Here is a 17,990-nt window from a genome sequence, read left to right as displayed (position 1 = left end):
GTGGTTTCGCATTAAATATAATCGACAGAATTGCTGTATAATGTGATTACTGATATCCCTCGAGATCTGGTCTTGATATTATTTGTTTTGTTAGTCGTGAATTCTCATTGTAAGTGTTAAAAAGTACAATATCATGAAATAGGAAGGTGTTTTTGTTTCTGTTATCTTTCATTTTATGGTTAATTGTGAGAATTTTAAGAAAGGGAACATATATAAATTATAATAATAAACCATAACTCTAATAAAATTTTAAAGGGGTCATCGGATGCCCATTTTCCACAAGTTGATATGATTCTTTAGGGTCTTAATGAAAAGTCTATAATATACTTTGGTTAAAAATTCTCAGTGGTTGTGTAAAACAACACCCTTTTTACCTTCAACCCTTTTACCGTCAAAATGAGCTCTGCAAAAATCATCCCGTTCTGAGGGATTGTTCCTTTAAATGCCCCTCTCTTCTCTCTGCTGCTCTGAGAGATTGTTTACTTTAGCCGCACTTAGTGTGTTTAGCCGCGAAACTTGCTAACTAGCACGTTATTAGGAAAGATGATTGCAGAGATTCATAAAAAAACTCCTTATACTCACTTCTGCTGTAAGTGAAGCTGGATCACGAATGATTCGCGCGAACATAGACGGATATATGTAGATCGGGAGGCGCATTCCCTTCACAAACAAACGTAATCCACTGTACCTTCAGCAGCTCAGATGTCGGGAGTAAATGACGATCACTATGTTCATTATTACATCCAGCAACACAACACCTCAATCGCTCAATCGGAGATATTCTTGTCTAACTCACATCCCTGCTCCGGCATCAAAACAATGGCAGTTGGACTGTTACAGCTGATTTAGGCACATCTGAGGTAAGAGCTCATGCCAATCAACTATCATGGGAGTGGCCTCTGTGGGTGTGACGCCACAGTGACAGGCATCTGAGAATGGCTCAATCTGAAATAGGGGATATTATTTTTGCAGATTTATTAAAAAAACACTGCATGGGCTTTTATCATTATAGGGTAGATTTATACATACACTGCCAATACACATTAATGTTCAAACAGCATGTAAAAGTGAAGTTTGCATCCGATGACCCCTTTTTGATGAATTAAAAATCTAACATTTAAATTATAAAATCTAAATTATTCAAATGTACATATACAATTTTAAAACAAAAAAAAAAAAGAAAATACAAAATAACTTTTTATATATATATATATATATATATATATATATATATATATATGTGGTGTTAATCTGCTCAAAGAACATTTCTGATTATTATTAACTTTGAAAGCAGTTTTTGCAGTTTAATATTTTTGTGGAAACCGTAATTCTTTTTTGAATTTATTTGAAGTAAAAATGTTTTACTTTCTAAAAATGTAAAGAGCAAAATGGAAAGGAAATTATTAGTTTTTTTACTCATTCTGATAATGTAATTTGCAACAAAGAAAAACTGTATTGAAATAGGAATGCATCAAAAAAGCACAGACAACATTTTAAATCTGATTCATCTAATATTAAGTTTTTTTAAAACTAAGAAAAGATTTTACACTAATAATTTGTGACAGATCTTTCATTCAATGAAGTACAAATTGCTGTATTTGTTTTCATTCTCAAATCGTGTTAAAAGGTAAATCCTAATATAATTTGCAATTAAGCAATTTGTATTAATTTTTTTAAAAATGCAAAATTAACGGCATTTTCATTAGTGATCTCACTCTTGGACTTCCATTATATACTTTAATCAACTCAAAAGTATTGTAACATGGAGGATTTGACTGCACCACACATTCTTAACTGGCTCATGTCTAGTTAGTTTCTTGTGCTCTAAAGGCTTTGGTTTGCTGTTGCTGAAGCTGTGTTTGACACTACAAGGTGACCTCTGAGGAAAGCAGTCAGAGCGCTTTGGTCATTTCTCTGAGGCGATAGCTGTGTGTGTGTGGTGATGTATGAATAAGAGGGATGGAGGAGAGGAAGATGGATACTGTAAATAAAATATAGCTGCAGCCTCACCCTCTCCTTTTGCTCTCAAAGAGCAAATGATGCCAAGGAAAACACTTTTTCATGTGAAGTAATGGAAAAGGTGTGTCTGTGCTCTTCATCTGTCCTTTTCTGTCTCACCTCTCAGTCTCTCTTACACTGGTGGCCTTTGTTTCTCCTTGCACTCGTTCACCTTTGCATTTCTCTGTCTTCGATGCATTTGAGGGTCATCCCACAATATCTTACTAATGAAAGCTTTGACCGTTATGAATAGACTGTTAAGTGAGCGCTCAGCAGCGATACATTTTTAAAGAGCCTTTCAGAAAGATCTGATCTGACCCACTGGCAGCACTGTGTGCTACAGTTTCCCACCTCTCACCCTTATTTTCTTACCCTTTGTGCTTTAAAAGAACCACATTATAAACACTCACAGCAATTATTTTTCTTCCTTAAGTGCTCTTGTAGTGTTTGTCAGTTTTTCGCTACATTCTAGTTCAGGATCTGACATTGGACATGCAAATACTTTGTTGCTTTAACAGTGTTTGTCACTTAATGTAATATCCTACGTAGGCTAAATGAATATAAAACAAGTCAAGTCGAATAACGTTAAAGATTCACAAAACAGTAACTATTACATCAAGTCAGATTCAAACGGAATGTTTAATCATGTTAAAGGAGAAGTCCACTTCCAGAACAAAGCTTTACAGATAATGTACTCATCCCCTTGTCATCCAAGATGTTCATGTCTGTCTTTCTTCAGTCGTAAAGAAATTATGTTTCAGGAAACATTTTTAGGAATTTTCTCCATATAATGGACTTCAATGGTGCCCCCAAGTTTGAACTTCCAAAATGCAGTTTAAATGCAGCTTCAAGGAAGCCAAGGAAGAAGGGTCTTATCTAGCAGTGCGTTCTGTCATTTTCAAAAACAAATTGACAATTTAAATACTTTTTAACCTCTGTGATGTGCATGCATAGTCTGTGTGATCTGGTCAAAACAGTTAGGGTATGTCGAAAAACTCCCGTCTCATTTTCTCCTTCAACGTCAAAATCGTCCTACATCGCTGTTTTACCTTTTTTTTTGTAAAGGGCGTTTGATCTTCTTTGGATGTTCACTTTGTAAACACTGGGTCGGTACTATGGGTCGGCGATGTAGGATGATTTTGAAGTTAGGGAAGAAAACGAGATGGGAGTTCATGCAGACTTAGACAAGACGAGCATTTGAGGTTGAAAAGTATATAAATTGTGAATTTGTTTTGAAAACGACCAATTATTTCACTAGATAAGACTCTTATTCCTCGGCTGGGATCGTGTAGAGCACTTTGAAGCTGCAATTTGGACCTTCAACCCATTGATCCCCATTGAAGTCCATTGTATGGAGAAAAATCCTGGAATGTTTTCCTCAAAAACCTTAATTTCTTTTTTTGACTGAAGAAAGAAAGACATGAACATTTTGGATGACATGGGGGTGAGTAAATTATTAGGAAATTAATTCTGGAGTGATCTAATCCTTTACTTTTTAAATGAAACATTTTTGAAATGTTTTAAAATTTGGCATGTATTTTTAACATTTTTGATGCTGACATTTTTTGTTGACAAGTTATGTACATGGTTCCACAAAAAAACGTACTGAAATGAATGAATAACACAAGAAGAAATAATACGTTTAACCATGTTAAAAACAATAAATGAACACTTGCTGTTGTATCTTTAAAACTTTGTGTAAGTTATGTCTTTTATATTAGAGTAGCACAAATGATGGAGAAACGTACAAAGAGAGGATACATATCATAATATATTAGGTTTCATGGCATAGATATTTAACAAAAACTATGCAGCTTCCTTGAGATTCACCACAGTAAAATAACAGTACACTGCCATTCAAAAATTTGGGGTCTGGAAGGTATTTTTGGGATGTTAAATGTTTCTGAAAGAAGTCTCTTTTGCTTACATACACTGTAAAACAAAACAAAAAAAACCCCTTAAATTTACGGTGAAAAAAAAAAACCAGCAGCTGTGGTTGCCAGAATTTTACTGTAAAAATTGGTAGCAACGTTTTAAGTTTTCCGGTTTTAACTTAGTTACATTTAAATACCGTAATTTCATTAACTGATATAATGTTAATGTACCAACCTATTGAAGTACGGAAATCTGTTTTGTACCCTTGTAATACATTGATAACCAAGAAAAGCAGGTGGTGATGAGAAAGTCACATGACAAACCAAAGCCCATCTTTTAAATATGAACATATATACAAAGTGCACCGTGTCATTCATGCAAACACTAAACACCGTCATGGTAACACACATGGAACACAAACAATGCAATAAATATTAATTTAACAACATTAGACGTAACATACAACCTTAAACTGATAAAAAAAAAAATTTAACGCAGGGAATTCTGGGGATGTCAGTTTACGGTTATTTACTAAATTTTACTTTTTTTTTTTTTTTTCACTACCGTAAAATTACATGCAATGTCCAATACAGTTTTTCACCGTATATAGTAGAGGAACTTACCGTTAACCATTTAACAGGTATTTTTTTGTAGCATTTTTACAGTTTTTTTTTTTTTTTTACCGTTAAATTTAGTCATTTTTTATGGTGTTTATTTGATGAAAAATATAGTAAATTATTATTAAATTATTGCAATTTAAAATAACTTGAATATATTTTAAAATGTAATTTATTCCTATGAAGTAAAGCTGAATTTTCAGTATCATTGCTCCAGTCCAGTGTCACATGATCCTTCAGAAATCATTTTAATATGGTAATTTACTGCTCAAGAAACATTACTGTTACTGTCAATGTTGAAAAAAAGTTGTTCTGCTTCATATTTTTGTGGTAATGTGATTCTTTAATCAATAGAAAGTTCAAAAGAACAGCTTTTATTTGGAATAGAAAGCTTTTATAACATTATAAATGTTTTTATGGTCACATTATCAATTTAATACATCCTTACTGAATAAAAGTATTAATTTGATCCCAAAATTTTGAATGGTAGTGTATGTTCAACGGGGATCTACCTGCGTTTTCTGTCCTAATGTCTGACTGTAAACACTTGGCAGATGCTTTTATCCCAAAGCGATGCATGTAAAGCATACATTTTATCACTTTGATCTTAGATGAAGCTTAGTTTCTTAGTTGCCAACATACATCACTGATTTCTTTTGTTTAAAAAAATAAGTTTTCTTCTTGTAGTTTTGGTTAGAAATGCAGTGAATGGAAATTTATTTTAAAATGGAAGTTTTACTCTTTTTGTTGGTTTGTTTTCCTCCAGAATCCTTCACTGCAGATCACAAGCCCCTGATGGGTGAAGCGCCAGAAGTGAGAGGCTTTTTCCTTGGATGTGGCTTTAACAGTGCAGGTACAGACACACACACGCGTTTCTCCTTCCACAGCTGACCAGTGCCAAATGAATTATTTAACCCTGAAACCATGCAGAGTTCACATGCAAAATTCAATCCCACCCATTTTCCATGTACACACCACCTACTCAAGAGCAGCGCAACTTGATCTCTGACCCCTGCGTGTCCAGTACTTAAGCATCCAGTCTGTTGAAGCAATATCCATCTCTTCCTGTGCAGTGCACAGTCATGGACTGTGATGTTGTTTTAACTAGATGTTTCATTGTATTTTATATGTCCTGTACTTGTATATCACACAGGCCTAATGACATTACATTTAAATGCAAGACAAAAAGCAAACAAAAGCATTTTGAGGTGGTATTTTTGGACGCAGATGGCCCGTGATTTTGAAGGTCAGATGAAACTCAGTCCGGATCTGGAGTAATGCTGATTGTGCTCAGCTTGGGGCCGGGTCACCTTGCAGGCCTCAGACATGCTGACAGACAACAGGCTGTGATCGTGTGAACGGATCAGAATACATGGCTATACGAATCACAGTTAGATATTAGATGCATGCTTGCTTTTTTATGACACATCGATTCCTGACCTCAGCATGCGAAACTAATTTCCTGGAGCGAAAGGAGTACAAAAGGCTGTGAGCGGTTATGTTATATGATATATAGTACTTGTCGAAATTCAGGCGCATTTACTCATTCCAAACAGACGAACACAAAAGGCAATGTTTTGTCAAGCTGTTTTTGTCTGTACAAATGAACCCCAGTGACTTTCAATGCGTGGACAAATAAACACTGAGACTGTTAGAAAAATCTTATTGTATCATTACCAATCAAAAGTTTGGAATAATTACGTTTTTTTCTCTTATGCTCACCAAGAACTGTTTTCTGTTTGAATGCATTTTAAAATGTAATTTATTTCTGTGATCAAAGTTACATTTTCAGCATCATTACTTCAGTCTTCAGTGTCACGTAATTCTTCAGAAATCATTAAAATATGCTGATTTTTTAAAATATCAGTGTTGAAAACAGCTGTGCTGCTTCATATTATTGTGGAAAGCGTAAAACATTAAAACGTTTGGGGTAAGTAAGAAAAAATATATAATGCTTGGAGATTAATACTTAAATGAGTAATTAGAAAATATTTTTTTCCCACAAAGATGCATTAAATTGCACAAAAATGCATATTTAATTAAATGCAGTTCTTTTGACCTTTCTATTCATCAAAGAATCCTGAAAATCAGTTTCCGCAAATATATTAGGCTTCAAAAACTTTCAACATTAATAACAATAAGAACCAATATTAATAATTGAGCACCAATAATAGCTGATAATAATTAGCAGCAAATCATTATATAAGAATGATTTCTGAAGGATCATGTGACGCTGAAAACTACAATAATGGTGCTGAAAATTCAGCTTTGCATCACATTGCAATTCAAACTATTTTCAAATAAAAAAGTTCCTTTAAATATTTCACAAAATTACAGTTTTGCCGTATTTTTCATTAAATAAATACAGCCAAACGTTTGATCAGTAGTGTAGGTCATGCAGATTTAAAATGGCATGACTGTGAATAAATGATGACATAATTTTCATTTATAGTTTACTATTCATTTGAGTACAAACCATTACATCGTTCTTAAAGCATTAGACAAACCATTCAGTCTCGGAAGAAACATTGAAATCCATGATTAATTGCACATCATTTGCTCTTGGAGAGAAACGGTGCATTCTAATACAGAGACGCTCACCGTATGAATGTCAAAACTGTAATGAGAAGTGCTTCAAGTGGGTATTAGCCTGGTACTTACGGTGTAAGATGTTGATCAGGGATTCTCCTTGGGTGTGATTGCATCAGTGTGTGTGTGTGTGTGTCCATCAGTATGCATGGTCACGGAGGTGTCGTCCTTCCCCGCTGCTTACATCATGTCTGCACGTTTGTCTTTAGTCTGGATTTTCCCGGTCTCTGTTTTCCTGTTCAATGCTATTGTCATACCAAGTGGAAGTTGTCTTGAAGAGTTTCAAGACAACTGGTTAAATGGATGGACTGTTGATACCTGTGTGTGTGTGTGTGTGTGTGTGTGTGAGTAGTAGGAGAAGAGGTCAATCTGAGACAGATGGTGGCCCAGTGGTGATGTAATTGCTAAGAGCCACTGCCCTTCTGGAGAAGAACACACAGGATCTTCCTGCGTCCCAGTATGCTGACTTCCATAGTATATAGCAGGCAAAAAACAGCATGTGAAAAGAGTATGTCTGAATTCATTGTTTTTCTTAGTGATGGACCAAAATTTTGGCAAGTGAAAATACTGGGCTGGAAATTAATATTTGCTTTATATACTGTAGCATACATGAAATCACCCTGTAGCAGATCTATAAAGGTGGAGCTGGGGAAGTGGAGGGTTTCTGAAGCGCACTGCAACTGCTACAGCAACCACTAGCCAAGTATTTAAAGGTTGAGGAGAAATCTCATTGGCTGCTGATGTGAAAAGAAACCAGTCAGCTATAAACTATTAACCTGTGCCATCTAGAGCTTCATGACAGAACTTTGTATGTAGCTTTTAAGGAGAAAGCAATCCTGTGATACGTTGCAGCAAGATCAGTGGAGGAAAAAACGTCAACCTGTCAAAATAAAAAAATTGGTTTAACATGAAGACAGGAATTATTAAAACCTTATTTTTAAGGAATAATCATATATTTCTTCAGTGTTTTAATAGTAATAATAAATCCCCTTTATTTGCCAAACAATACATTTTGTTTTATTTTCTTTAATTAAAAGATAAATGAAATTAATGCTTTAAGCCTTCTTGACTTTAAGCCTATTTGATAACCAGAAAAATGCAAATACACAAAACAGAATATCTGAGAAAATTAAACAGGCTATTGTAAGCATAAATAAAACTTTTTTTTTATGCATTCAAATAATTAGACAGAATAATAGAACACAGAATTTGGTAACAAAACATAAGGTGGGCAAAAAGAAAACGTTTCATACAGCACTGAACGTAATTTTTTTAACATGTAATTTCAGTTTCATGATTTTAATTAATTAGACATGCTTTTTGATTAATAAAATTTAATTTAACCATTGAAAAGGAGTCCAGCAAAATTAAAACGGAAAAAAACAGAATTTGGAAAAAATGAAAACGGAATTTGGGAAAAAATGAATAGATTTCCTAGATGTAACAATATCAAAATCTCACAATACACGATAATCTCCACTATAATATTGCAATATCCACAATACAATATTTATTCTGATGTTTAAAAAAAAAAGAAAATTTCGAAATTAAGAGCTCCAATCCTTGTTCTTAACTAAGAAAACTTAACTTAAGTCAGAAAAGTCATTGAATTGACTTGTACAAATTAGAAAAGGAAAGGAATGGCTGCCTGAACATTAAAAGGGACCCTCAACCAGGGTTGTCATGTTTTCACAACAAAACCCGCCTAATTGCTTCTCAAAACGAGCCCAAAAGTAGCTCAATTGCATTTTGAGGGGAGTCCAGGGGGTAAAATACAAGTTTTTTGGTGGTATTCCCCTGGTCAAATTAGCATTCCAGGGGATAAATATTACATTATTGGGGTCTCTTCAACCCGTGGACATGAAAAACAGCCCACAGCAACAGTGTTAAAGTAGCCCAATTCCGTGGGAAAATCGCGGACATGACAACACTGGACTCAATCCTCTTTTTAGTTGCGATATACTGTCTCAGTGTAAATTAAATTCACACTGGTGTTTTAGGAAGCCAAACTAATTAGACTATAATAATAACAACAACGAAAGGAATAGCCATATATTGTAAAACAATTGCATTGCAAAATAAATGAAAATGAATATTTCATAGGTATATTATTTTTTGCTTTAAACTACAGAAAGGAAATTACAATACTTCTTCGCTAATTTCTACACGTGAAAGAGATATTTTGAATTTGGAATGTAGTAGAGTTACCCATTAAACCTCTATCTGTCAGCAATTCAAACTGCAATTCTACGCTTTTATTTTGACAGGAATGGCAACAAAGCTTTTATTTTGAAGAAAAACTCCCGCTTTGGTGAAAACATGCTTACAAAAATGCATCTCACTACAAACCAGGTGAAATGCATTCATTTACTGTGAACGGAGGCACATAAATAACCAGCTAATCGCCTGAACGAAGAGCACGCTTCGCTTTGAAATGCGCAGCGAAAGCAGACCTGATGAAGACTTGATGAAGGGATTAAGCCACATTGCGTGATTGATAATATCGTCACATATCTACAAACAAGTGTTGATTAAAAATAGATTGGTGTAATGAGCATTGGATTAGCTGTTGGTTTAGCAACATGCTAAAATCAGACTACATTGGAATCAGTTATGAGTTGAGGCTGCTGTAGACTTATCACCGACCTATTACATGGTTTCAAACACCTGTCCTGGAAAGTTTGCTGTGGCGAGATGTTTCAGACCACCAGAACAAGATTTGGTCAGATTTTGTGTGAAATTGTGTAACATTTCACTTGAAGTATGTTAAGGCCTTTAGAATGCTGTCTTAGGAGGCAGCTGCCTATGTAGACAGCAGTGCAATTCTCTAGGTTTTAAAACAGAGCCATGTATTCTCAGGCACCTACATACACATTTATGGGATCGGCATGTCTCATATAGCACTCTGAAGCTTCCTTCTCTCTCAACCTCCTTCTCTCTTTCATTTTATTCCCCCTTGTTTTCTTTCTCATCTCCCCTGACATTTGCAGAAATACCGCTAGTGATTCGGTCGCTGCTTTGATGAAGAAAGGCAACTGGTGTGTGTGTGTGTGTGTGTGTCCTGAGAGAAAAACATACACAGGAAAGTCTATCCACATGGTAGCATTAACTCATGCAATGTTGAACTCTTATTCCTGCCCCAGCTGTAGTTCAGCTGTAGCTCAACACAGACCAAAGACTAAATGATGCTGCAGTCATCATGGAGGCTCAAGTCCTGCACCCATCCATTATCACCTACAGACCGTTCTGATACATATTGCTCACAAAACGCAAAATGTCAGGAGCTTGCTGAAATCATCATCAAAGTCATTGAAATCTGTTTCGGTGGCCATTTCTAGGGCTGTAAATGCTTCTGATGGTGATTTGAAGGAGGCACAGAGTTGCATTAAACGCATAAATAAAAATTGTCATAATTTACTCACTCTTGTGTTATTACAAACTTCTATGCTAACTTGCTTTGTTCTGTTTTGGTCAGTACAGTGTAAGTCAATGGAGTCCAAAAAAAAACAACAACAAAAAACATTGGACCCCACTTTCATTTAAATGGACAAAAACACCAAAAGATGTTCTCCAAAATATCTTCTTTTATCTTCCAGGAAGTCAGGTTCAGAATATCATGAGAATTTCCATTTTTGGTGAATTAAATCTTTAACTTGAAAACGCCTTGAGGAAGTTTCAAGGTTATAAATTTTCAAGCAATTCTCAGCATGACATGAGTAGCATTATATGCAGGTTCAGACAGAATACGTTTTTGTATCACACTCTGCACCTTTTTTTTTAATAGTTTTTCCTATGTAAACACTCTAACCAGATGTGTTTGGCCATTGCTCTTGCATCTTTTGTATGACATCTTGTTTTCTTTGCTGAAAAACCTGTTGGTCACAATCTACTACATGCTTTCTGATAGCCTGATTGATAGTTTATACCAGGGGTGGCGAACTCCGGTCCTGGAGAGCCGCAGCCCTGCAGAGTTCAGCTCCAACCCTAATTAAAACTCACCTGCCTGTTGCTTTTTAGTAACCCTTCAGACCTTGATTAGCTTGTTCAGGTGCGTTTGATAAGGGTTGAGGCAAAACTATACAGAGCTGCGGCTCTCCAGGACTGATGTTCGCCACCCCTGGTTTATACTGTTTTATAAAACAGCCATATCACCCTGTAGCTTAAGACTGGTTGCCCACTGAAGCTAAGCAGGGTTGAGCCTGGTCAGTACCTGGATGGGAGAAAACTAGGTTGCTGCTGGAAGAGGTGCTAGTGAGGCCAGTAGGGGGTGCTCACCCTGTGGTCTGTGTTGGTCCTACCATCCCAGTATAGTGATGGGGACACTATACTGTCAAAAAGCACTGTCCTTCAGGTGAGACGTTAAACTGAGGTCCTGACTTTCTGTGGTCATAAAATCCCAGGATGTCTTTCGAAAAGAGTAGAGGTGTGACCTTGGCATACTGGCCAAATTTTGGCCATCATGGCCTCTTAACAGTCCCCATATACTGATTGGCTTCATCACTCTGTCTCCTCTCCACCAGTAAGCTAGTGTGTGGTGGGCGTTATGGCACACTATGGCTGCCGTCACATCATCCAGGTGGATGTTACACATACCTCTTTTCTGGTTCGGAGCAAGAGCCTACACTGTAAAAAATAAAAACCACAATTTGTTGAGTCAGTTAAAAATAATTTGTTACCCTCCTGCCTTAAAATTTTAAGTTCAGTCAACTAAAATAAGTTTAGTCAACTTGAAATGTTAAGTTGTACTAAGTTACAACTTAGATATTTGTGTTTGCTAAACTTAACAGATGGGTAAGTAACCCAGCTGCCTTAAAATTTTAAGTTGATTCAACTGAAATATCTAAGTTGTCACTTAGTATAATTTAACATTTCAAGTTGAATAAACTTTTTTTGAGTTGACTGAACTTAACATTTTAAGGCAGCCAGGTTACAAATTATTTTAAGTTGACTCAACAGATTTTTACAGTGTACCTTCAGATCGGTTCTTTGTCTTTCGACAACCAAAGCACCAGCTCGGAATCAGGAAAAGTGGTTTGTAAGTAGCACCAAAACATTTCTGGTCTAGAAGTAAGAACTGCTTGCGTCAGGGGCTGGGGTGGGGTTACCGTGACCAACAAGATGAACAGAAACTTGACCAGGCTTTTTTTTAAATAGCAGCTAAACACGAACACGTTGGATTCGCCATGTTTGGATGCCGATGTGGGTTCACAAAGTCGTTGTCAATATTAGGCTTGCCCTGGAATGTTTTGCGTCAAGGTACCACGAGAGCAATTTAAAGCTTAAAAGGGTCATTGGATGCAAAACTCACTTTTACATGTTGTTTGAACATAAATGTGTGTTGGCAGTGTGTGTACACAACCAACCTGTTATGATAAAAGTCCACCCAGTGGTATTTTTGTAATCTTTATGAGAAATATCCCCTTTTCAAATCAAGCCATTCTCAGCTTCTTCTCGGTGTGACATCACACGACAAAGGCCGCTCACACGATAGTTGATTGACATGACCGTCTTACCTTAGACCCGCCCTGATGAGCTGTGAATAGTCCGACTCCGACCGCCATTGTTTTGACTCAGGTGCAGGGGAAGACAAGAATGTCTCTGACTGAGCGAATGAGGTGTTCTGTTGTTGGATGTAACAATGAACATAACAGTTAGCAAGTTTTGCGGCTACATTCGGCTAAAGTAAACAGACCGGCTCGTCACCACACAGAAGAGAGGGGCGGGGTGAGCAGAGCTCATTAGCATTTAAAGCAACATGTAAAAGAGCGGCTCGCTCTGAACAGGGCTAATTTTGACAAGGTAAAAAGGGTGTTTTTTTACACTACCACAGAGCAGTTTTAACCAAAGTATGTTGTAGACTTCTGATTAAGAATCATATCAGCTTGTGGAAAATGGGCATCCAAAGACCCCTTTAAAGAATCTTCTGCTCTGCAGTCACGGTGCTTTGGTGTTGGCTTCGGTCTGTGTGGCGCCGATGCATCTCAAGCAAGCCTGGTGTGTTTGTGTTTGGAGCTGCTGCATCGTTGCAGGGAAAGATAAGACATATTCAGTGATGTAAGACCTGGCTCTGTGGTGGCTCTCTAGCCCGTGAAAAAGCAAACAAGTTCTTAGAAGGCTTGTCAGTTGAACCAGCTCCGAACCGGCAATAACACTAGCTCTGAACTAGCACCCAGTTTCTGCTGGTGGAAAAGGGGCCACACTGGTGGTGGATGAGGAGAGACCCCCTCACAATGTAAAGTGCTTTAAGTGCTTAGAAAAACGCTATATAAATATCATGAATAATAATAACTGTTTTAGCAAGTAAAACCCTTTTAAAGTAATTGTAAAAACGTTCACATTCAGCTCATTGTTCACATGTCTTTTTGCTGTGAAATCATTATGGGTTCAATGTTTAACCCAACCTTCTGGGTAGTTTTATTTAACTCAACTATTGTTTAAATTTGTTTTTTTTTTGAGTGTAAGAACTTTTATATTGTTAGTAATATTTCAAGATGAACACTTACTGGACTGAATCAGCTTAGGTTTACTTGATTTTTACTTGATTATCAGTACATCAATTTTTTGAAAAATCATTTTAAAATGCAAGTCTCAAATATGATGATCAAGGAAAGTTTGTTTGTTCATCTCGCAGTCATCATTGTATTGCATTGCGTTATATGTGTTTGCCCCCACAATAAAAACAAAAGAGCTTTGATCGTAAAACTAAGCATTTAAATATCTAGGCATAAGTAAGACATATTACTGGGAGATATGTAGTAACATCTGATATTTCTAATGTATTTTATGCAAATGGTCTGTTATACTGTTACATTATGTTCTGTTGCAGAATTTTATCTTACTTTTTTGGTCATATAAATAACAGTAACTGCACTAAATTGAACATTTGTGGCACAAAGAAGATTTTTCTTCTCACAATTCTAAGTTTTTATCTCAAAATTCTTACTTTTTTCTCAGAATTCTTAAAAAAAACAGAATTGTGAGGGGAAAAAACAGAATTCTGAGTTTACCTCTCGCGGTTCTGACATTTTCTCATTTTGCTTTTTTTATTTGATATTCAGTGGTGGAAACAAACTTCCATAATATTCTCACTATATAATACTATATGAGGCAAAAAAATATATATATATATGATGCTACAAATATAACACTCAGCAAAAGACATGAAAAAATGCTACATTTCACAAAAATTGAATTTTCTGTCCATTTTCATGACCCTGGCTGTGAAAACCCAGGCTTTTGTGTGTGTGTAATTTACTGTTTTCAACATGCAATCATCCTTAATAAGGTAAAGAACATTCTGTGGAAATGTAGCCTTGATATCTTTAATACTGACTGAGCAAGGCCATGTCATAAATTGAAATCATAGTGAAGTTAATGGTTGAAATCAAACTTTGATGCATGTTATCTCATAATTAGATTTTAGCCTGGGTTTCAGAGACATAGTCACATTTCATATGTCAGGCTTGAAGTTAAACTTTCAAAAAACATGTCTCTAGACTTTTTCATTCTTCTGCATCTCACGTTTTGAAACACAAAAACTCGTTCTCTGTGAACGGCATCCAAGACAGTGAGCAGCGTCTCTCAGTGTCTGCTTTGTCATGAGAGCTTTGGAAATGCTTCTAGCGGCATGTGGGATGCGGAGTGTGTAAGAGATAAAGCGGTGACGCGACATGGAATTCAAGGCGGCCATTACTCAGCGACTCTGTGGTTGCTAGCTAATGTTAATGAAGTCATCAGCCAGCTAATGAGCCAGAAGTCCTTTAGAGACACCGCCAACATCTCCACAGGCGCTCGCTATGACTCTTACACTCCAAGATCCTGTCGCCCATTCGTTTCACTCACTCTTTGATTTGACTCTCACTTCACAATGTCCTTCATTCCTCCTTGGTATTGCTCTGTTTCTGTTCATTATTCCTCTCTTGTCTGCTCAGAGCTCACAAAGATTGATTTGCTCTGACGGTACTACTCTGCTGGGTATCGTTCACGATGAACTGATTGGCAGCTGTCATTCACATTGTTTCTTGAGGAACTTTGTAGCTTTGGTAAACGGTGTGTAACATTTACACACAAGTTTGATTGATTGTCTGAAGTAGGATAAAGTTGACTGACAGTTCTGAACATGGCGGGATGATGATTGACGTATGCTCTGTGATTTGATTGGCAGGTATGATGTTAGGAGGAGGATGCGGCAGAGAACTGGCTCACTGGATCATTCATGGGCGTCCCGAGAAAGACATGTACGGATATGATATCAGGTACGTTTTGTGCAAGCAAGTGCTTCTGTTTGTGCTGCTTTATGTACTGCATTTTTTTCTTGACCGATAGGAGATGGGGAATTTTAACATTTTGAGTCAGACGTGACATGAGTAATTATTTGCTATTCAATGAGTCAAGAACCATTCTGAGCCATTCAGTGAGTAATTTATTAATTTGTAAATCTCTCTCACTGATTCACTAAAAGATCATAAGTCTGTAGTTCATTATTCAATTTTTTCACACAAAAATGAAAATTCTGTCATTAATTACTCACCCTCATGTCGTTCCAAACCCATAAGACCTTTGCTCGTCTCAGAGGTTGTGCTAGACTTTAACATTGTCAGTCATTTTGACAGACAGGGTCGTAAAATGTACGTCATAATCTATTATTACCTGTCATTTTAATTTTTATATTTTAATTAGAATATCACAATAAATTGCTTTTTGGTTCATGTTTTCATTTTTTATTATGAACCTACATAACGACAGCGCAGTGATTAAAAAACAACAAAATACAATAGGGCTGGGTAAACAAAACAAAACAAAAAAAGATAATTTCTCGATTTTAATAGATTCTCATTTTAATGAACCAATATCCATTCTTAAATCATAATCGACCTTTTGGTCTATTCTGTTTTCAGTTGATGAATGAACAGTACATAGTGTGTCTTCCTTCCAGTAAATACCAATAGGCTAGGCTTTATGTTACTTTTGATATGAAAAAAGTCTCGGATTTAAAATTCTGTCCATTTCATTAGGAAATTCAAGCAATAAATACAGTTTTGGCTCTCTTTAATGTGGCGTGATATATGGCTGTAGCTTCTGTGTACTCGCCTGTGCGTAATCAAACGCATAGGAAAACATTCGTGACAGTTTCGTTTTTGTTCTGGATCCCATGCTCTGCTGCCAGACTGGAGTGCAGTGCACTCACCACCAACTGGGCAGGGGTGGGAATTGCAGCTACAATTTACTATTTAATAAATCACCTTCAGTGTAATCTGTCAAAATGACGGACGGCCTTCAGATTTTTTTCCGTACTGACGCGGGTATAAACCAGGCTCTACACCCGTGATCAGTGAGTTCTGACTCTTCTGGACTGTGCTGTGGTTCTACAATGCACACTGTATGGAGCACACGTTTTGGAGCAGCGCAGACCATGGATGTAAAATTTTAATGTGAACATTCTCAAAAAAAATTTGCAAATGCGACCACTGCAAAAAGTGGTTGCACTTAAAAATGTTCTGGACATTAAAAATGTCCTGGCTCTTCCAAGCTTTATAATGGCAGTGAATGGCTGTTGAGATTTTGAAGTCCAATAAAGTGCGTCCATCCATCATAAAAAAAGTGCTCCACACGGCTCCAGGGGGTTATAGAACATTAAAAAGCATCCTGGCGTTGTGAGACATTTAGATGCAATGAAATGAAACATACAAGTTTCACTTGATTATACGTATACATATATGCGCAGAGACTGAGACAACTGAAAGCGCACCCTGTTTATTTTCTTTGCCACCCCAGACGGTTAATAAAGGCCTTCTGAAGCAAAAATATCCATATTTAAAACTTTATAAACCGTAATCTCTAGCTTTCGCTTACTGTCGTACATGCGTGAGTGCCGTTTCAGCGGATGACGTAGGACGTAGGCATAGCGTAAGCTCTGCTGATGGAGTGAGAGCAAAACAAAACACCGGTCACGAATTAGAAGTACAAAATGAGGATTTGTAAAGAAAAATGTGGAAGGACTTCAATATAAGCTAAAAGGAGACTCGTTTTCCTTTGCTGTAAACAAAACGTGGTTCTCGCGAGACTAGCATATTCTCACCAGAACTTATGCTACGCCTACATCCTATATCTGACATCATTCGCTGAAACGCCGCTCTCTTGTGAACGCACATTTGACAGTTGCTGAAAGCTAGAGAAAGTTTCTAAGAGTTTCTAAAGTTTAAAATATTACTATTTTTCTTACACAAACACATCACTTCACTTCAGAAGGCCTTTATTAACCCCCATGGAACTGAGTGGAGTACTTTTTTTGATTGATGGATGCAATTTATTTTGCTTCAAAATCTCAGCAGCCATTCACTGCCATTATAAAGCTTGGAAAAGCCAGGACATTTTTAAATATATCTCTGATTGTATTCGTCTGAAGGAAGAAAGTCATATACACCTAGGATGGCTTGAGGGTGAGTAAATCATGAAGTAAATTTCATTTTTGGGTGAACTGTCCCTTTAAATCACAATTTTTTCCAAAAAATTGAAATTGTGCAGCCCTGAATGAGAGACTTTTCTGATGTATTTAAAAATGGCGTTTTGTTCAAACTGGTGAAAAATTGAGACCTTTACCAACCGTTAACTAAACTAAACATCATGAAGATCATTCTTTTAACTAAATAAGATTGCCAGCTCTAGTAGTGTCTGAAGGAGTTTTACAAACACCACACATGGATTTGTTAACATGCAGTTTCCAATTGCCGCATAAAGCTTGCATCTGTGAAAGGAACATCATGACCTGAGCTCAGGACATTAAATGAGAGGTGTTATGAAGGTCAGCTGCTTTCACTGAGGGCAGTACGCTCTGAAGTCACTGTCCAGCCTGTGCTAGCATTCACTCCTGTGTCTTCAAAATGATGTGGCGTATGTGTCTCAGTTTCTTAT

General features: G+C 36.6%; 1 protein-coding gene across 2 annotated transcripts in view; it reads left to right on the top strand.

Annotated features, from left to right (window-relative positions):
* Window positions 1-17,990, top strand: part of sardh (sarcosine dehydrogenase) — an 80,086-nt gene that overhangs the window by 23,108 nt on the left and 38,988 nt on the right. For both annotated transcript variants that reach the window (XM_051120891.1, XM_051120892.1), the window contains exons 9-10: window positions 5,257-5,343; window positions 15,244-15,334. In XM_051120891.1, the coding sequence (XP_050976848.1) occupies window positions 5,257-5,343; window positions 15,244-15,334 (178 nt within the window). The remainder of the gene's footprint in view (window positions 1-5,256; window positions 5,344-15,243; window positions 15,335-17,990) is intronic.

Source organism: Labeo rohita, chromosome 10 (assembly GCF_022985175.1).
Source record: "Labeo rohita strain BAU-BD-2019 chromosome 10, IGBB_LRoh.1.0, whole genome shotgun sequence".
NCBI classification, from domain to species: Eukaryota; Metazoa; Chordata; class Actinopteri; order Cypriniformes; family Cyprinidae; genus Labeo; species Labeo rohita.
The sequence above is the reverse complement of the archived record's forward strand: the minus strand, read 5'-3'. Positions and strand labels throughout refer to the sequence as shown.